The sequence below is a fragment of the Apium graveolens genome, chromosome 8 (genome assembly GCF_009905375.1).
Source record: "Apium graveolens cultivar Ventura chromosome 8, ASM990537v1, whole genome shotgun sequence".
Taxonomy (NCBI): Eukaryota; Viridiplantae; Streptophyta; class Magnoliopsida; order Apiales; family Apiaceae; genus Apium; species Apium graveolens.
In genome coordinates, this window is record NC_133654.1 from 251,534,269 (window position 1) to 251,550,839 (window position 16,571).

General features: G+C 36.3%; 2 protein-coding genes across 3 annotated transcripts; both read right to left on the reverse strand.

Annotated features, from left to right (window-relative positions):
* Positions 1-487: 487 nt before the first annotated feature.
* Positions 488-4,774, reverse strand: LOC141677426 (WD repeat-containing protein 26 homolog). 2 transcript variants are annotated; one of them, XM_074483357.1, is made up of 5 exons: positions 4,618-4,774; positions 3,144-3,972; positions 2,691-2,792; positions 1,173-1,802; positions 488-1,032 (listed from the first exon to the last, which is right to left on the reverse strand). In XM_074483357.1, exons 2-5 carry the CDS (start codon positions 3,930-3,932, stop codon positions 811-813), a joined length of 1,743 nt encoding a protein of 580 aa, XP_074339458.1. In that variant the 5' UTR covers positions 3,933-3,972; positions 4,618-4,774; the 3' UTR covers positions 488-810. The 2 variants fall into 2 exon arrangements, with proteins under 2 accessions (XP_074339458.1, XP_074339459.1); XM_074483358.1 differs by having other exon boundaries at positions 3,144-3,919; positions 4,618-4,770.
* Positions 4,775-6,886: 2,112 nt separating this feature from the next.
* Positions 6,887-11,766, reverse strand: LOC141678682 (lipoyl synthase, chloroplastic-like). Its single transcript, XM_074485038.1, has 7 exons — positions 10,984-11,766; positions 9,306-9,469; positions 8,934-9,024; positions 8,660-8,817; positions 8,353-8,524; positions 7,660-7,770; positions 6,887-7,175 (listed from the first exon to the last, which is right to left on the reverse strand). Exons 1-7 carry the CDS (start codon positions 11,554-11,556, stop codon positions 7,089-7,091), a joined length of 1,356 nt encoding a protein of 451 aa, XP_074341139.1. The 5' UTR covers positions 11,557-11,766; the 3' UTR covers positions 6,887-7,088.
* Between the last annotated feature and the right edge of the window lie 4,805 nt (positions 11,767-16,571).

Sequence of the window (16,571 nt, forward strand, 5' to 3'; positions counted from 1 at the left end):
AAAGGGAGTAATATATACTAGTATAAATATACTAAGTACGAATTTTGAGATATTTTTCAAATAGGGATATTATGCTCAAATTTAAGAGAAAAAGTACAGAAAATTACACACAAATAGGGAAAAGAAAATATTTATAACACATTCATACGGAAGCTGTGCTCACAAGCTTGAATATAGAGAAAAAAAAAAGAGAAGTAAACGTAAAAACTGTTGTAATTTTTCTGTAAAGTCAAACGCTCAAATTTTTTCACCCAGAAGTTCAGAAAAAAATATATGAATAAACTAGTAAATTAAAAATATATAATTATAGCATTCACATTTTTATCCATTCTATTTTATGCCACTCTTAAAAAACCAAACCAAGCAAGCACTGTTATCTGTGAAATGTTGTCTACACAATAATAACATAGGTTGGTTAAAAGAGTTCAGGTGGGGACTGCCATAGCAAAGTAAGGTATATTCCAAATCCAATTCAAGAAATGCCCACTTCTAAGCAAAATGCCTTGCCATTTCTCCAAAGGTCATATAGATCTTAACATGCAAGTTACTAAAAGTTTAACAAATACAGTATATGCAACAACAGGGTCTGGACTCTGGACAGATTGCGAAAAATTAGTACCAGGAAAGCGGTGAATGATTACATTGTTCAGCACAATACAGAAGGCCACATACTTGATCATAAATGTGCTTCTTGCTCATTATAAATGTCAATTAGAAAAACCAACATGAAATTTACTTCTTTGTACAAATGACATGACAAGGTAGAGATTTTAAATGAGGAAAACTAAACAGCTGTTGTAAAGAAACATTTTATGTTCTTCCGTTGGGTTGATGATGGATTTTTCCATTGGACTGAGTAGCAGTACCTTTGCACTTTTGGTTTTCGAGACCCCATATTCGGATTGTACAGTCATCACTGGCAGATGCCAACATGTGAGGATTCATAGGATGCCAACTGACACAGTTTACTGCTGCAGAATGCCCAGGAAGCTTTGTGAGGAGTTCTCCTGTGCCTCTGTGCCAGATATATACCTAAACAGATTTTTTTTAAAACCTTGTTCGATGAAAAACATCTCTTAAATCTATTATCTAATGTTATGAAATGCCAGTGAAAGAATCAGATGCAAAAAATTAAAAAAGAACTGAGATTCAGTTAAATGAAATAAACTTACTTGGGAATCTTCACTCCCACTGGCAATAAATGCTTGCTCAAACCCTCCGAAACAAGATCTTACAAGAAATCGAGTACGCTTATGACCTTTAAACTTGGACACAATTTTCGGATCTCCAGTTATGCGCCAGAGATGGATTTCTTGATTCACAATATTAACGAGCAAAAACTTATTGTCCTTCGATAGTGAAAATGAAGTAATTCTATCCTCTTCTTCAATTATTCTCTCGCATCTTGATTCCCTGTTAAACAAGAGTAATGTGTTGCCTCTACAAATACTTATAATAATCTTTCCATCGCTGGTAAGTGCCATGTCTGATATATTTTCAGTGCGGTGTCCTTTCCAGCACTCCAACATGTTTCCTTCTAAATCCCACAAGCAGATGCTCTTGTCTGACATGCCGGAGACAATACCTTCACCATCAGCCAGCCATCCACAGGATATTAGGCCGGAACCAGCTTTTTCATAGACATGTAGACATTTACCAGAACTAACATCCCAACGTCTAACAGCCTCCTCTGTTCCACATGTTAAAAGTTGGGAATCATCATGTCTCCAAGAAATTATAGAAACCGCCCCTAGATGGCCGGATAAAGTATGCTTCAGAATCAGTTGACCATCATCTTGGACCTGAAAAATTCTAGCTCATTACTATTGAGCAAAATATAGAAGTGAAAATACAAAAGATCAACACTGTTCGGCTAGTTATACAGAGAAAGAGCAATTCTGGGTCATCACGATGGAAAATTAGGTCCTAAAAAGGTTTTATTTTTGTCGGGACAACTATTGAGTGAAAAAACCTGTGCTGATAAATTAAGTTTAATGAAATTATATACAGTGAAGTATAGTGGTTACTTATTAGTCCTTGTTTATTTCTAAAGATGAAAGTTATGTAGCATGAATATAAATATTCAAAAGAAAGAGCGAAAGCAGCGTTACATTACATGCATGTTCATGCTTACCGGATAAGGTTTGAGAATTGAGGACTGCATATAGTTAAGTTTAAGCATCATGAGTTTTCCAAAAGTTGAAAAATTCGCTAAACATCAGTTCTGGTCATGAATTTGGTCACTAGTGGTCCCAAACAGTAACCCTAAATAACTTAAACTAGCAACATTAGGTACAACATTTTCACTCTTCTCTAAAGCAAATGACTCGTTCTCCTAGATCCATCAAGTTCCTCTAGTTTTCATCGATCCTAATGATTCCTCCATCGTGTGACTTTCGGCAGAATATAACCATCCAACTTTCAAATTTGAACATTCTACTTAGCTAAGTCCTTTACAAACATCCATGCTCATCCTAAGAATAATTAAAAGAAACATCGAGAACTAGAATGCGGCTAATACCATAAATGACACAACTACAAATTTGTCTTAAAGATCACAATAGGAGGATTTCATGTATGAATAGTCTAGATTAAGTATCGACTTTCACTATAGATATGCATAAACAGATACTATGAAAAATCCCTGGCAACAACCCAAAGAATTGTTACAAATAGAAAGTTGTAAATACCTCCCATAGAAGAGCAGTCTGGTCTTTGGAGGAAGATGCCAAATATTTGCCATTATGAGAAAATTGCAGAAACCAAACTTCATCCTTGTGTTCTTGTAATGTCTGATCCAACAAATTAAACAACTCAAACTGGTAACTTGATCATTACAAAAACAAGGTAGTGCATATAGAGGTTCTGTAACACTGCACAGGGTAAATAGATGGTAACAATAAACTTTACCTTAAGAAATTAATTACAGAACATAAAACTTGGAAGATATATTTTAAGTAATAGAGAGCCCTTTTAGTTGATAAAATCAACAAAAAATGTAATGATAGTGCAGCCCATTTGAGATGTAAGCATCACTTGCAGAACAAATCTAACTTGTGTCAACTTATGCATAACAAAAGATAGCTAAGATGTCACTCTGAAGCAAAATAAATACACAGGAATATTAAAATCACATTTCTAACCTGTAGTGTCTTTGAAGGAATTTGATCTCTTCCACACTGATGGTCTGTATACAATGACAGTTCACTGTTCAAAGTATTGTGAAACACACAAGCATCTCTTTGCACATCAAGAGCTTGTTCGACTAAATGCTCGAGCCTGCTTTCGGGAATCATGATAGCTGCAGGAAGCAACTTCTGCAATTTCTCTAAACAATTCGCTCTTGAGAGTGCAATATCAGTGTCCTGATCAGAAAGTCCAAGGGCCAAAAACTGAGAAGGGTATATGATATAGGTTGAGAGCTCATGAACTCGGACACCGTTGATAGAAAGGGGAACAATTTCATTTCTCAAAGTAAGCAGAGCGGCCATGTGTTTCCCCTTCCTCAAGAGCTCCAAAAATTTCTGTTCCAGTATCAGAAAAGATGCTGATTTAACAATGGCTTCATCCGTAAGACCAATATTATGCAATGTAGATAGACATTCATCCCATTTTCCATCCACCACTTGCTGCATAAACAAAGTTACTGCTGACGAGCGCAACGGTATGCCTGATTCTTCTTCCAGAATGGTTGCAGTCTTACTATAACCAAGAGAATACAGTGCCCTATTAATTATCTTCACAAATTCCTGCTTCTTGATAATTCCTTTTAGACCGATTGTTTCATCGTCTCTTTGCAAGGAAAGTGGCCTTGCCATAGAGTCTCCTAAAGATGTTGATGCTGTCTGTTTATGAAGCGTGTAGTCCTTCGAAACACCCTGGGGGCCTTTCAAACGCTTCGAGGGTGGTTCATTATCTTCTACAACTCCCATGAAATGTAAAACTTAGCCCATGTATGTTCATCAAACAAGCCTATCAAGGGTACAATTGTTACAACACAAAAAAAAGGCACCAAAATGTGCAACAAAATTGTATGTTTGGTTGATAAAGAGCATGTCTCACTGTATGCTTAATTGATAAAGAGTATGTCTCGACAACTTGTAAGCAGTAATAGAAACACTAGCTTTAAACATATTTGAACAATGCCCACATAGACATAGTCAAAACTGGTTTACTACAACAAAACCTCAACAAGGGTAGTCTAACACGTGAAAAAATGAACGAAGAATTCATAGCAAGTTAAAATCCATAGTCATCAACTATCTCTCAATCATTCACAACAAATGTCAAACAAAACCATCCATTAATCTCCAAACTTTCACTACCCACAACAAAAAATGATGCAACACAACCATCAAAACACAAACACCAATCCTAACAAATCCAACAAATTACACAACTTTAACTAAACTTCAATCACTTTAAGTCCAAACAGATCCAAACCCAAATCAAGAACCAAGCCCAATCCACAAACACCATAAAAAACATAACAATAATCAAGAAAACACAAAGCCCATTTCATATATCAACAAAAAATCCAAGATTTTTGCATAAACAGATAGATAGAGATATAAATCAAGAACCCATGTAAGATAAATCAAGAAAAGGGTAAATTACCAGAAATCATGAGGAGGATGAATCTTAAAGATTGAATATTGAGGATAAAGGAACCGACTTATTGTAAGAGAGAAGAAGAAGAAACCACCTCCAACAAAACCAGAAAAGTGCCAATTTTCTACTACCCCCTCTATAATATGATGGGTAAAAACTAAAATTATATGTATCTACATGTACACACATAATTTTTTATTTGTATTTTGCAGAGATATATACATTTTGAAATAATTTTTTGTATATTTTTTCTATTTTAAATTATATGGTTATGGTCTATCTTTTACAAAATGTTTCGATTTTTTTGTATTCATAATTATTTATGACAAATTTGACTTATAATCTTATAAATTAGTATATGTTTTAAAGAATTTTCGGGGCAAAGGACAAAATAGAGTTGAACATATATTTATGTCATGGCATGTTGAATAAGTGTGAAGAAAATGGGATAAATATTTTTTTTAGATATAATAGGTACAAGATATTGATTTGGATATAAAAATATTAATTTTAAAAAATATGTTGATGATTATCTACGAGATTATTATTTTTTGAATATTGTACATATTATAACCACTCTAATAAATGTGAAAAATATAATAAGTTATCATGATATTGGAACAATATATTAAAAAGAAAAAAAATAAAAACAATTATGTGTTCCTAATATTTTCTGAGAACCTTAATTAAATATAAAATCAACAATGTATATTGTATACAATACATTCAAGGGTGAATCTGAATCTTAATAACAAAATATATGTAATGAATTTGATATTATAATTCAACATGAATGCATAATGCATCGGTTAAAATTAGAGACCACTTGTCACATATATTAAGCAGGTAATACATTTATTTTTGTATTATCGATGACTTATGTATATTTATATACATGAAGGAAAATGCTTGATATACAAGATGATATACAAAATTTTGTACATGACTGTTTTAATTGTAATGACCTCTTATATTCACATCAACAAATCTAATTAAAACACCCCACATGACAAGTTATTATGTACAAATTTTTTATACAAAACTCTGTACACCTAGTCCTACTCCATTTATATTCAGGAAAGAAACTTGACTAAGAGGCATGATAAAATGTTGACTAGGATGTTCCTAAATTTAAAAGAGATGATAGAACGTGTTAATCTTTGCGTGCAGGTAACCAAGTTAAGAGGGCATAAATTTAGAACATCATATGTGCAAAGATTGGAATGTTCTTGTTGATCACTATTTCTTTGTACAATTTGCCAAAGTTTGTTTACAAAAGTACATGATTAATAATTTTATTTACTTACGTGTAAACTTTAATCTCTCCGTTCTTAATGAGAAACGGGGATTTTTTATTACATCCATGAACATATGATTTTAAATATTTTGCATATTAGTTTTGAGCCGTTATCACTTTTTCTCAATGTGACATGGTACGATTTTTTTTGTTTGGTGGATATTTCTCTGAAAAAATAATATGTCATGTTATCGGAGGATTGAAAAATATTGTAGGATTTATGGTGAGACCTCTCCCATTGCTCACAATTTATTTGGTTTAGTTGGTATTTCTCTGTAAAAATAGTTAGTCAAATGTTATCGGAGGATTAAAAACATTGTAGGATTTACGGTGAGACCTCTATAATTGCTCACAAATACACGCCCCTATATTCTATCATTTCATCTTGCTTCCTCTCCTAGCTTTCCTTATTTGTTCTGTGCATAGACTCCACCTTTTATTAATTTAGTGAAACTGAGGTTTTTGGGATATTTAATATTGTAAAGATTGGGGGAGAAGGGGCCAAAAAACACATCTGTGTTATATATAGATAGATTGACGTGTTAGGACTATGATTTAGATACGTGTGAAGCCTATATCCACGGACACATGCAAATTTGTATTATGTTCTGTTTCTTTCTTTCCATGCCGATATTGCATTCAAGCTGTCAATGTTAGTCCAAAAAATGCAGATAACGGACCGGAACCAGACCGGTTCGGTGCGGGTTTCATAATCGGGTTACGGTCTGAGCTTCAGACCGTAAATTTGACATTGCTGTCAAATAGACAACACATGGGACTATGGGACAAAACAGCAGCAAACTATGATACATATCGTGTGATGAATACACACTTAGTAGTAAACTGCAATAAACTACATGCATACATTTGCATAGTCCAGTGTTTGATGCACATTCAAGTAGTGTGTGGCCAGGAGTGTGTATATCATTGCTTACTTGTACACTTGATAAACAATTGCACACTGAAAATTAAAATGTATACCAGTAGCAATCTAGACGCTTTTTCTCGGAAATTTGGATTAAAATATAGAGCATAAGTGCTAGAGTTGTAGGGTCATTTTAAAACAAAATTTCATCAACAGCAACAATTATGCTTCCAAGCTGTAGAGGCATTTTGAAGCCATCAGATTTGTAACAATCATTATATGATCTACATAGTATGCCTATATCGTTGCTGAAGATTACTGAGCTGCATTGGATGTTCTTCTGATACTCTCTTTCACCATTGTTTTAACGAATAGTTCCCCTGCTCTGTATGAGGATCGGACCTGAAGGATATATATGTTAGTAACTCTATACCAAGTCAAATTACCTTAAATAGAGTTAGCCATTACAAAAACTTTTTCTGTGAAAAAATCAAAAAGTTCTTTCTCATTTGGCGCACCCTAACTTTATTTGAGCTGAGAAAAATCGGTCTTAACTAAACTGACATTTTTCAAGATCAGTATTAACTAATATGACAGTTTTCTAGATGCAAACTTGTATCTAGAGTCTAAAGTCTAAACTAATCTGTGGAAGCATTTTGATATAGAATATTAAAAGGTTTACTAATATCTGGCTCCATGCTAACTTCACTACAACAGAACCAAATCAATTGATCAAAGTAACAATGTTTTCAGAAAGTTGGTTTCAGTTATAAATAAATTAATGTAGAACCATCTTGCTCAACCATGCAAAAGCAAGTTATATATGGATTCCTAAAAGAAAAGGAACAATGGAAAATTCTTATACATAAATAATAAAAAGACATACCAGCGGTCCACTGGCTACATAACGGAAACCGATGGACTCTCCGTACTCTTTCCAGAAGGCAAATTTCTCTGGTGAAACATATTCTTTAACAGTGAGATGCAATGGAGTTGGCTGCACCAAGTGAAAAACAAGAAGTTAGCATGTAGTACTAATAGATCCCATATGGGCGGCGGCTCCCTTTTAGACGAGTAAGCACCGCCTGAACTTATTTACTGTATGCACCTTCAACAGTTACTTTTAACCCTAAGAGTGTCACATTTTTGCCTGAATCTTTTGAAGCTCTAGTTCGGTAACAAGTTTACATCAAAATGCTAAATTCTAGTAAATAATTACCCTCAAATGCTAACATTTGTCCACATAAATCATATCAGATATCATTGCTCCATGGCTTGGTTTAGAATCCAATAACAGCAACATAGCTTCGAAATGTCAGAAGTAGCATTAAGAGAGCAACGCGGTGACAAGTATATTTTTGACATATAAGATTGACAACAGACAATAATATTTGCCTTTTTTATGGCAGAATACTAATAATATGGGCATATCGCTTCTTACTAGGTAACTGAATCAGGCATAAATTTTTCTAGGAGTGTGTTCATCAGTTGAGGTTATCCCTCAAGATAAACATGATTAGAAGGCTAGAAACTCTCACAAGCAAGGGCAAGGTGCCAAACAATTTGCAAATTAACTCACTTGTAAATACTGTCCAAGCGTCAAGATATCAACATCTATAGCCCTTAAATCAGCCATAGCTTCCTTCAGCTCATCATCAGATTCTCCAAGTCCCAACATTAAAGAGGTTTTCGTTATCATACCCTCCTTATCTACCTTTGCATGTTTTAGGACGGATAAGCTCTGCTCATAACTAGCATTTAAACAGAAAACAACCAGTTAGGGAAAAAAATCTACTGAATTGTCAATTGTGAAGCACGAATCCAGTGGTTGCGTCTCTACTCTCTACAACTACATACAGAACAGAGATGGGCTTTCAACAACTCACCCTGCCCGAGGATCTCTTACAATTCGCTGGAGTCTTTTAACAGTCTCGACATTATGAGCAAAAACATCTAAACCCGAGTGTACAAGAGTTGATACAGCCTTCAAGTCACCTCGGAAATCAGAAGTTAAACATTCAACCATGATATCAGGTTTCAGCGTCTGCCAAAAGATTAAAAACACATATTAAAACTTCTGCTCACAAATCTAGACCTTGTTAAAGTAATTTATACTACAGAGTAATCCAAAAACAATTACGAGTGGGCGAAAAGATGTACCTTCAAAGCTTTAACAGTTTCGGCAAAATGTCCACTCCCACCATCAGGAATGTCATCTCGATCAACACTGGTAAGAACAATATAATCCACACTGCATGACAAAAAAACAAAGAGGTTATACTAGAATGAAGTTAGTTATGTAGGCCAATTTATTAACATTTTAAATTTAGGAATAGTTTAACTGCGCGGGGTGTTAAAATTTAATATTTTCAATTATATGAAGCAATGTAAATCAGGTTTGTTGGGATTGTTGGCAGGTTCTCTTAATTTTGGGTGATGTTCAATTTGCAAGTATGAAAAAAAGATTCTGAGTTTGAGCCTGTTCACATATAGAATTATAGATGAATAAACAAATCAGTTGTCACTGCATACCCCCAACTAGCTATAGCCTGTGCAGTGTTTTGTGGTTCCGCGGGATCCGGTGGGGCGGGGTTTCTACTAGTTTTCACAGCACAAAATCTGCAGCCACGAGTACAAGTATCCCCAAGAAGCATGATTGTAGCTGTTGCAATACCATCCCCGCCTCCATTCCAGCACTGCTCAAAAATTATTTCTTTATCAAATAAGGTTCCTCGTAGGTCATCATTTAATTACCAAAATCAAAGCAGCAGAACAAAAATATATAAAGCTAAAGAAAGGAAGTTTCAACTTAAACTTGTATTTAAATCTAGAGAGAGTCATGCACATAATAACTTATTAATACCAACAAACAAGTAACTGAACTGTATCGTTAATAGAATTGCTAACTGAGAAAGAAAATGGGCCACGAGAATTTTGAAAAACAGAAAGGGTGTATGTTCAATACAATAACAAAAACTAATGCTCACTTCTAATATTTTAATTTATATATTTTTATTAAATTTACAATTATAAGTGTATTAATAATCTTTTTAATATTACAATTCAAAAATATATATAGTTATATAAAAAAACCATAGTCCAACACCAATGACAAAATACAAACTACAAATCAACGACAACTCTTAAGATCCACCAATCAAATAGTTCAAAATAAGATCATTTACTTAAAGATGTTGTATAGAGTTATATTGAGAGTTATATTGACATGACGCACATCTATTTTAGACAAAACTGTCCAATATCCTGCTAACCGGCTCAACATATCTTTCATACTATTTCTGGGATTAAGCATCATAGTTTCCTTTTTGGATGACCCATTATCATCATCTTTTGTAAGTAGGCAAACCTTTGGGGGTCGTTTGGTTCGCCAAATTCTGGAATCAGGTATGAGTTTCAGCCATTCCAACCCATACCTGACGTTTGGTTTAAAAAAAATAAAATTTCATACCCATTCCTCAAACCACCAAGATATGGGTTTTTCATACCCAAGTAGGAAAGTGGGTACGAGGGAGGGGTATGGGTATCAAATTTAATTCTACTATTTTAAATTTCTATTTAAGCAATTAAAAATAAATGTTTAGTACTAAAAGAAATCTATGAACCTAAAATATATTAAAATAATAATAAAATAATATATTAAATAAAATTAAAATTATTGACTTAACATATGATACTTGATACCCATGCCACTCTAACTCGATTTCTGATTCCAACCCGATACCACATCTTGAACCAAACGACCCCCTAGGTACTTTGCAGCCATGACAGAGAATAAAAGCCGGTTAAAAGACATTGAATTTTGTATATATATCTTTCTATTCTCTTAACATTATTATCATAAGTTCCAGCTAAACAACATTTATTCACTTGTACAAGTACAAGTCACCACTTACACTTACAGAATTAAACATCATCAACAGTTCAGTAATTAGATAATTCATCACCAACAGCTAAACAATTTCACACTAACATTTGGACAATTTCATATCAATTCGACAGTTAGACAATTCGAGAAATCACCATGAACAATTTGACATCAATGACTGTTAACAATTCGACAGATAAAAATTCAAACAATGCAATTAGAGAATTTACTACTATGAAGTATGAAAGTACCTCCTACATTTTCCGAACCATTGTATGACAATTAATGTATTATCCTAATAACTTCGAAACTTAAAATATATACCTCTCCAATATTGGGGCATTGAGCTTCCTGGCAAACAGTGTTAAGATTAAGCCTAGACAAAGTCTCTTTAACCTCCTCATACTTAAAACCTTGCGGCGCCTTCTGTCGAAGCCATTCGGGTTTCTTAACATTCACATCCCTCCCAGTAAATGGACCCATCCCACCCGGATAAGACGATGAATTTGAAGAAGATGATAACAAAGAATCAGGTGCAGAGTTATCATTTTGAACTAACGGGGTCTCCATTTCTACACCACTAATCTCATTCTTGGAACTAGAACTTGAAAAAGATGAAGAATTGCATCTAATTCTTGAAATTCTTGAAAAGGGTGTGTGTGTATATAGTGTATGTATTGATGAACATGATGATAACAAAGAATCAACAGCAAAAGGGGTGTTTAATTTCACACCATTGATCTCATTTTTGGAGCTGGAAGTTGAAAAAGATGAAGACTTGCAATTGATTATTGAAATTCTTGAAGAGGGTGTGTGAGAATATAATGGTGTGTGTAATGATGGAGATAAAGATTGCGGGGGTGTGGGTTTTTGAGTGAAATGATGGTGGATCATCATTGGTATTGTTTTTGTGATTGATGAAATGAGATTTTGATGAAATTTGAGGGTTTTTTTGGCGGAGTTTGTAATGAAGGTGAAGTGGTTTGGTTTCTCCGCCTATGTAAAGATTGCAACTTTATTTGGTGAGTGTGTTTGTTCTTGGTTTGGCAGATGCAACTGTAAATTAACAAACAAGTGATGCAGTGATGCGTGGAATTCACGAGAGATGAAAAACTACCAACTGTCAGAAATGCCAATCTTTTTGCAAATAATTTAGTATCTGTTCGGATAACGGGCCAGGGAGAATTGAACCTTGGTTATTCGACAAGACATAGTACTCATTTACCACATGAGCTACAAATATCACACAATTTACACAGCCATTTTTAACATTAAATATACCATTATAATCCTCTCATCGAGTTCTATAACATAACTAAAAATCTTTGTATTTGGTGACAATTTTTTCGAAGTAATTGCCCACTTTTTTTTTGGAACTTCATTTAAATAATATAATTATTGGGTAATCCGGAGACATAAGTGCGGTTGTGTAGCGTTTGAGGCACCATACCATTTAAGATACATGGGTCGGTGTTGTGAGTATTCCTTTGCTATTGAGTACTTTCTTAAGAAGATATACACATCATATTGATGTTCCAATAATATTATTATATTATTATATTATTATATTATAATTTTAGGAGATTGTCTCTTTGCTATAATTTGCCAACCCCTTCAAATGGGGTTGTTGCCTTGTATTTATACTAAGTCCCAAATGAGCTTTTTCCTTACAAAGTGGGCCTTCTTGGACTTTACATTATGTTTTACAATTATTCTAACTATGATTCTTTTGGGCCGCCTTGTCTTGGTCCAACATTTGTCCCCCTCCTTGTTTTGCGCAATATCTTTAGATTTGCGTTTTTCCACTTTTTCACCTTTGCGTTCTGAATTTTGAGATTTTTGTTTTGATACCTGAATAAAGTTAGTGATCGGATAGGATAATAAAATGAAGGGGAATAATAAGAAAAAACGAATAAACAAAACAAAAGAAAAATAAGAAATAATTGTAAATTCGAGATAGGAGTCAAATGTGTGTGCTTGAAAAAAGAAAAGAAATAAACGCAATGTTTTCTTGTCTTGTTGTTGTTCTCTTTCTCTCTCTCTTCATTTTTTTTAGGAGATATATATATCCGTTCATGTGTGTTTTTGAATTTATTTCTCAGGTTTCTTTGCAGATTGGCGGGCTAGACTCTTCGGCTTCCTCCCAGGCTATCTAAAAAGCGGCTGTTGCACGTCCTTGGTTCAAACTGCTTGTAAGTTACCCTCTTTCCTCCTTCTTTTTCCTTTCTTATCTGCGGGTCGATCGTGTCTGTCTATAGTATACGAATTTAGAATGGCCGACTTTTCCTCATCGTCATCTTCGCATAGTGCTTCCAATCGAGACCCCGGGAAGCGACCCTTAGAGGAGGGTGATGAAGAGTCTGTTTTGAATTTGGATAATCTTGAAATCCTGGATTTAGGTCAGTGTGGACCTTTTGATTTCTTAGGGAGCGATGAGTTTTTGAAGGGTATGCCTTCTGGACCTTTGCCCTCTCCTCCCCTAAGCCCTCGTACCCTAGAATTCAGAAACAGAGTAGTCGAGGAAAGTCTTCGGTTAGGTAGGATCGAATTTGAGAGTAAACCTAGTCTAAATTATCTTAGTTACTACATCACCATCGACCCTCCTGTGAGTAAGTTGGAGAGTTACATCGACTTGTCTAACGGTTACCGGTATCGAGTGCCGACAGCAGATGAGAGGGTTTGGATGATGCCCGAGTTCGGGATGCATGGGGTTGCGATGATTATGTTTCAGTTTGGACTTCGTTTGCCGATGCATCCCTTCTTCCTGATGATGTATGAGGCTATCGGTTGTGGCCTAGGGCAGTTGACACCGAATTCCATTGCTCAGTTAAGTGGTTTTGTGGCGTTGTGCTGTGATAAGGGTCGATCCCTGACTCTGAAATTGTTTTTCTCTATTTATGGTGTGCGTTACTACGGCGGTCAAGTATACTTCGACTCACGACATAGGAGGATGAAGATTGTTAGCATTAGATCATCGAACTCTGGTTACCACTCTCAATGGTTGTTCGTTGGGGGTCCTGATCTGGAATTTGTAAAGCCTTGTGGGAAAGTTAGTCAGGGCACGATTGATTATTTGAATAACTTGGAGAAGCACGATACTGCTTATCTCGATGAGTTTCATGGGTCGAGGACGTGGTATACACATTTAGACTTGAAGGATTCTGGTTTTTTAGAGATGCACGATTGTAAGGGGGATGTTTTATTTGTTATTGCCCTTATTTTGTTCATGTACCTAGTTTTTGTAGTTGTTATCGTCGATTCTTGTCTGTTTATTTTCGTATGTGTCTATATATAGAGTTACTGACTTGCTTTTTTTTTGTATTTTTGTGTTTTAGTGGGAGGCGCTTCTTTGAAAAAGGTTTTAGACGGCGGGATTCGAGGAGAGATGGATAAGGCAATGATGCTGCTGTTGCAACGTGCCTCGAGGAAGCCTTCTGAAGCGGCTAGGCCTGGACCGTCGGGGGTCCCCCATTCGGTTTCAATTGAGCTGCTCGATGATCAGGGGAATAAGGTGGTTAAAGACAATGAGAGGGTTGTGTCAGATCTCGTCTGAGTGGAAGGTAACCCTCGAAAGCGTCTTCGAAGGGAAGATGATGAGGTACTTGTTGGTGGACGGGAGGCTGTTATCGAGGGAGTGAACAAGACTGTGACCGTTGCTGGGAACGGGGTTTATATGGGGAGTACTCTCGACCCACGTTCTAAGAAAGAGGTGGTGAGGGACGAGATTCAGCCCACGGAACGATGGACGGGTGGATCTACCGTGCCCTTGAGGGCACTTAATCTTTTCAATCTACCTCAAGATTTAGTTGCTTATGATGGCCGGAGTCGTGAGAATCTTGTTGAGCGATGTAAAAGCCAGGCTGGGCGAGTATGCGCATTTCCTTCTCTCTCTTTTCTATGTGTATATATTTTTGCCTTCATGTTCATTCATCGTCATTCATTCACTTTTGTTTTGTGTGAAGTTTCTTTCCGATTTTATGCACATTATGGAGGATTACAAGGATGATGTCGATGGTGAGGCTTGCTCTAAGCTCGAAGCTGAGGTTGCCACTCTGAAGGGGGAAAAAAAGAAAATCGCGGCTGGTTTTGCAGAACTCGAGCATAGAGTGGGTGATTTGGCTAAGGCAAACTCTGCGTTTTCAAGGAAGATTGCTGAGATGGAAGTTGCTGAGAAGGCGTCGAGTGACAGGGTGCGGGCACTCGAGGGTTGGCTTCTCGAAGTAGAGAAAGAACTTAATGAAGAGAAGAAGAAGAGCCAAGGCTTGGATCAACAGGTCGAGGGGATGGATAGCTCTTATAAGTTGATAGCGAAGGAGAATGAAAATTTAAAACGAGAAGTAGAGAAAGCTGTGGAAGATATCGCTGAAGCTTTGGGCGATGGTTACGGACGATGTCACCGACGGATGGAAGAGGCTGGTTTTATCGTCGAGGGTCATGCTTTCGAGGATTATCTTCGGGATCTCGCGTCGAAGGGCGATGATGCGTGAAGACGGGGTATGCCCCGTGGATCTTTGTAACTGGATTTAAGCATTTTTATGTACTTAATGATTTTATTGATAACACCGTATGATGGATTCGTAGCAAGTTTTAGACACGTGATTCATGATTAAGTTTATTTCCATATTTTAAGGAGTTGCATGTTGACTGGTTTTATCATCTTTTTGTCTTGAGTCTGAAATATTAAGCCGTTTATCAAGTTTGGGATCGTCCAAGTCGCAGATCATATCTGCTTGTGGTCAATTGTTTATATTATGACAGAGATTTGATATAGCCTAGCCTATCGATGTGGTGAGGCCGTATAAATATTTGCCTAGAATTGAATGGTTTTGAATCTCTGATTGTTTGCTTGGATATTTTCAGATTAATCTGTGAGCCAAAGCTTATTTTAATCTCTTTTTCGAAATGTTTATGTCGGTGAAAGTTTTCGAAGGTTATTTTTTGAAGGTTATCCTTTTGTTTTTGCTGCTTATGTAAGGAATAAAGAAAGCAGAAGCTTATGTTCCTTGGACTAAATTAAAGAAATTCGTTCATCATAACTCAATCACCCCTCGATGGGGGTCTCATAACGACCCTCGTTGCATCGAGGGTTTGTCTTTGATATGGCATTAGCTGCCTCAAGATAACGGGCTACAACTGAAATCGAATTACTGGTAGAACTTTTTGAGATGAATACCATTCCAGGCATTTTTAATGGGCTTCCCGTCGAGGTGTATAATCTCATAGGTCCCCGCACTTACCAGTCTCGAGATCCGATAAGGTCCTTCCCATGCTGGTTTAAATTTTCCTGAAACAGTGGGTTGCGATGCCGCGGAATCCCTTAAGACGGGGTCGTTGACCTTGAAGTCTTTGGGTTTGACCTTTTTGTTGAAGTACCTTGCAGTTTTTTCTTGCTGGGCGATCATCCGCATTCGGGCTTCTTCCCTTGATTCTTCTAAAAAATCATTGTGAAGGCGAAGACCCTCGAGAGATAGAGCAGGATCGAATACATCGACCCGTGGTGAGGTGAGACTTATCTCAACAGGTATGACAGCGTCAACTCCGTATGCAAGTCGGAAAGGAGTTTCACCCGTCGCGCTTCGGGGAGTCGTCCTATACGACCACAACACATTCGGGAGTTCATCGACCCAACATCGGGGTATTTCTTCAATTCTTTTCTTCAAGCCTTGTAGGATGGTTCTATTTGTTACTTCTGCTAGTCCATTAGCTTGGGGGTATGCTACAGATGCTTTGATATGCTGGACTTTTAATTCAAGCAGGGTTTCCTCAAACTGTTTCCCTACAAACCGAGTGTCGTTATCAGAAACTAAGATTCTGGGGATCCCAAAGCGAAAGATAATGTATTCCATAAAGAATTCTATCATCTCTTTTTCTCGAATTTTAGCAAGGGGTTTTGCTTCGACCCATTTGATTGC